Source organism: Nestor notabilis, unplaced genomic scaffold, assembly GCF_000696875.1.
Source record: "Nestor notabilis isolate BGI_N333 unplaced genomic scaffold, ASM69687v1 scaffold13660, whole genome shotgun sequence".
NCBI classification, from domain to species: domain Eukaryota; kingdom Metazoa; phylum Chordata; class Aves; order Psittaciformes; family Psittacidae; genus Nestor; species Nestor notabilis.
Genome location: NW_009911704.1, coordinates 108,695 through 113,332, shown reverse-complemented (window position 1 = coordinate 113,332; position 4,638 = coordinate 108,695). Strand labels below are relative to the sequence as shown.

At 51.7% G+C, this 4,638-nt stretch overlaps 1 protein-coding gene across 1 annotated transcript in view; it reads right to left on the bottom strand.

Moving 5' to 3' along the window:
- Window positions 1-4,638, bottom strand: part of LOC104406894 (collagen alpha-1(V) chain) — a gene marked incomplete at its 5' end in the record, with an annotated part of 104,397 nt that overhangs the window by 18,397 nt on the left and 81,362 nt on the right. Inside the window, 5 exons of the mRNA XM_010016014.1 lie at window positions 173-280; window positions 1,942-2,049; window positions 2,687-2,740; window positions 2,830-2,919; window positions 3,114-3,221. Coding sequence (XP_010014316.1) covers window positions 173-280; window positions 1,942-2,049; window positions 2,687-2,740; window positions 2,830-2,919; window positions 3,114-3,221 — 468 coding nt within the window. The remainder of the gene's footprint in view (window positions 1-172; window positions 281-1,941; window positions 2,050-2,686; window positions 2,741-2,829; window positions 2,920-3,113; window positions 3,222-4,638) is intronic.

Here is a 4,638-nt window from a genome sequence, read left to right as displayed (position 1 = left end):
CGCGGGGGGGCGGATGGTTTTCAGCATGGGTTCAGCTGCCCATCCCCATGAAATACCCTCTGGCTGGTGGCCAGCAGCACGTCCAACCCGCTGGTGGAAGCAGCATGAGGGCAATGGGGCACGATGCCCAGGTCCTTCCCAGAGCGACCTGCGCAGCAGGAGCTGCTCTCACCTTGTCTCCATCCTCACCAGGGGGGCCGACGGGCCCTGCTGGACCGGGCAGTCCCACCGGGCCCTGGATGCCATCCCGGCCAGCCGGCCCTTGGGGACCCTTCTCTCCCTGGAAGCAGAACAAGCAGCAGGTCACACAGAGCTCTCCCTCCACCCTCCAACCAACCCATTCCATCCCATTAATGCTTCATTCAGCTGCTGGAGACCCCTGTCTGCATGGACATATACAGCAGAACTGGCTTCCCGCTGATATTTCATCAGACTCTCTGCCTGCTGTCTGCAACAAGACAAAATGTCCATCTTGAGAGACAAAGAACAAACAAGTCTAAATGGTGGATACCCAAATCAGAGCTCCAATTTCACTGCTAGAGCAATATAAGCAGATTTAATCTCAAGCCTCTGCCATCTCTCTGGATGACAAACAAGACCCCAAGTAATTTATATTCCCACAAGCCAGTCTGCACTGATTCTGGCCCCAGCACTCTCTGCCTGCTCCCTCCCTGCCTGCACCCCAGCTAATGAGGGTTTCTCAGGAGGCCCCAAGCTCCCTCCTGAGCTCTGGACAAAGGAGAACACCTGAAGTGAACAAAGCAATCTCTGCTGGCCATCTGCTTACACATCTACTTGCGTTCCTCAGACCTGGAGCCTTCAACCACATTTGTTTGTTTATAGGAACTGAACAGTGAATATTTTTTGGTTTCCTCATACATAATCTAATTGCATCTGAATTCTGGGTGCTCTCTTCTGAATAATTAGATGCCACAGAAATTGCCCATTCATCTCTGCACTGATACATCACATAGGTACTTGGCAGGACAGATGTTCATAAAGCTGATTCACCAGGAAATTCTCGCCTCTGGACTAGCTGCAGGGGTTTATAATAAGCAAATATGGGATACAGTGGCTGACAAACACTTTTGATAACAACAATCACTATAAGTGTCCTCATGTAGTCTGAAACACCTGATGCCAGCACTGCCTCATTTTGCTGGCTCTGAAAGCTGAGCTCACGTTTGAGGCAGGCACCACAGATCCCCTGGGGTGCGAGCAGGAGGCCCAGCCTCCCTCCTGGGGACCGGTGCTGTGCTCTCCAGGGACAGAACACTCATCCCAGCCCACTCCCTCCTGCCACACGTGGCATTTCACGCGCGTGCCTGGGAGCGAAAGACGTGCGAGTTTGCGCGGGCTGATGGTGAACGCTCCGGAGAGGGACCATATGGCAGGACTCAGCCACGCTCTGTGAGAGAGGCTCTTTCCACAGGCGGGATGCCTGGGAATACCGATGCTGCAGCAGCACGCAGCATCCCGGGAAATGGAGCCGAAACCTCCACAGCACCTTCCTGTGCTGCCCCTCGGCTGGAACAGAGCGAGGGTCAGGATGGCTTCGGGTTCAGTGGGAACTGCTGCTGTTCCCACTGAACGTCCTTGGAAGCAGTGGTGGGGCTGGCTCACTGCTCTGCCCGGAGGCAGGTCCTTGGGCTGTTTGTCACTAGGAAGTCACAGAGGTTGTTACTTCACCTCACCCCTTCTCATTGCCTGAAGACATTCCTGTCCCTGGGATCACATCCAGTTTTGATAGCATGGCTGTCACAAGAAGGGCCGTTGAGCAGCTGACATCCAGTGGTTTGATGCACCCAAGATGAGAAAATTCCCTTCTAACTGAATTCTTTCTTTTTTTGTACACCACCCCCAAGGACTCTCCATGCTCAGCTTCCTACTGTACACATTTCTACTTGACCCACAGCTGTTCATCTTTATACTGGTACTTACTGGAGCCCCCTTTTCACCCGCGGGTCCTGGAGGTCCCTGGGGACCAGGTCGCCCTGGTAAGCCAATCGGGCCAGCTGATCCTGCGGGACCACGCTCACCAGGAGAACCCTGTTCAGAGAAGGAAGGAAGGAAGCAAGCATTAACTGGAGTATCAAGCTTCATCTATATACAGACAGAAAGAAATCCAGCAGTAGGATGCTACAAACACGTGGTCAGGAAGTGAGCACATTTGATGAGGTGGCTTCCATGTGATGATGTGGTACCACCAGCCTAAGGGATCTTGCAGATCTGTTATTAACTAAAACCCTTGGAAGGGCTGGGTTCTCTCCTGGATGATGCTGGGAGCTCGGTTCCTGGGGGCTTATTATCACCTTGGAACAGGATCATGAGCAACTTCACTGCCAGTGCAGCAGGGAGGGTTGGATGATGAATATATTCTTGCAGGAGGCCTGCACTGAGCATGAGTCTCCAGTGGGGACCAACCTTCAGACATGTCTTAGAAGCAAAATTCTGCATGTCCTGAATCACTGCAGTTCCCTCAGCTTGTCACGTATGTTCATAACTGATGCCATGGGATGACTGAGCTATTACATGCGTGTCTTGTAAAATAAAGCAATATCCAGCAAGTTGTTGGTTAGCGCAAGGGAAATAATGGCTAAAGCTCCGAGCTGTGACTAACCCTCTGTTTTGGCTTGCCAAGCTTGTAAATGTGTTAGGTGGTGCCTGTAAGGGCAAGGATACTCACTGCTGGACCTGGGGGGCCTGGAGGACCTTCATTGCCTTTCAGCCCTGGAGCACCCTGGAGGGAGGAAAACAAAGTCACTTCGTGGTGGGTGCTGCACCCATGAGCACCCTTCCCACTGGAAGGACCGAGCAGCCTCTACTCACAATGGGGCCAGGGAGACCTCTCTCCCCAGGGAAGCCTCGCAAGCCGGGGGGACCATCCTTCCCTGGGAGGCCGGCAGGACCAGGGTCCCCCTGCAATGACAGTGATAAAACAGCTGAGGACCTGCAGGATCCAGAGAGACCCAGTTCCTCTCTCTGGGCTCAGGTTGTGATGAGACACTGTGAAGCAGCATCATAATTTCTGAATCATCCCTCCCCATCCCTGGGAGAGGGGCAGGCATCCAGCTTGCAAGGAGGGGGAATTCCATAGGCTGCTCAATCCCTACCTTGGTCCCTTCTTTTCCAGTGAGGCCAGGAAGACCTTGTTCACCTGGGGGACCTGGAGGACCTGGATGTCCCCGCTCACCCATTGGTCCAGTCTCACCAGTTGGACCCTGAAGAAACAGATTGGGGAAAAGATGGTTGGTTTCAGCAGCACAATGCACGAAGGAAGAGATGTAGGCTATCGGTTCAGTTCTTTAGGTTGCAGTGGGATGGAGGATGCTCCTTCCCTTAGCTCACCCCTGCATTACCACCAGAAACCCCTGGAGAGATGCCTCCTTTGGCATCTAAAAGGACCTTGCTTTAGAATGAGCAACAATTGCACCAGACAGACTAGCAGCACTGGGAACCTCTGGAATTAACGTGTTCACATAAACGAGATTATTACTACAACTGTTATGCTTAGGTTTTGGGGTTTTATAAATGAGAACTTCCCAAGCTCTCCACAATTGTGCTGATTCCTCCTTATAAGGGGCATAAATAATGGATTAGGCTTGTACTACACAGCAATTACCGACTGCCTCTGTGCTACACACGGGTGCTAATGGTGACAAGCGTAACATAAGGACCAGTGCCCGAGGTCCCCAAGTGGCCTGTTTTGGAGGAGAACAAAAGCCACATGTACAGCTCTGTAATGTCCCCACACATCGGTATGTGCTGGGACAGGGGTTGTAATTCCTGTCACGCTGCAGGGTGCCACTTAGTGTAAGCAGAGTGATAACATTGCTATCGCTCAGCAACCACAGATCACACTAACTGCGTGCATCAGAGCCAAATAAAATTGCCATAGAACCTAATTTGCACTTGAGAAGACAGACACAGTCAACAGGGAATTGCCCCTAATCAGGGAATTTACAAATCAGGGACTTTACACTGTCATTAAAGAGGACAAATTAATTACTTTCTCATTAAAGAGCAACTTCCCCAGTAGCTCAGGAAAGACTCAGCCCAAAGCCAGTCCTATGCAGCCTAGGCCTCTGCCTACAGAACTCATCCAAGAGCCCTGCATGCCTGTGCTTAAGGGGTACGGATCCTGGTTACTGATTCCAGACTGCACAGAGACCTTTGTGACTACCGGAAAAGCAGCCCCACTCTGACAGAATCTGGCAGCTCTTTGTATTAGAGAGATGCATTTCTTCATAGCGACATGTAAGAGCCCTCTTGCATCATGCTTGCACTGCCCAGCAGCTGTCCAGCCCTTAGAGATCTCATTTCACTCTCTGACTGCTTAAGGTCTTTCAGGCTGGTTGCGTGTAGCCGGTCTCTCTCTCACCCTACACCAATGTTGTACCAGGGAAGCTCTGTTAAGTTCACAGGAACCACCTTATTTTCAAGCATGTTTGTCTAAATATCATCTTAATGCCTCAAAACAAGGTGGGCTGGGACCCACTGGGGTATTTCACACCTTGGCCGGGAATTCCAAAGCCATCCAGTTTGCTTTGATGTGACTTTGCCTTCCCTATGAAGGAAGGTCTCTGGACTGTGTTACCTGTGGTCCTGGCAGCTCCAGCTGAACCATCAGAGCTGCAA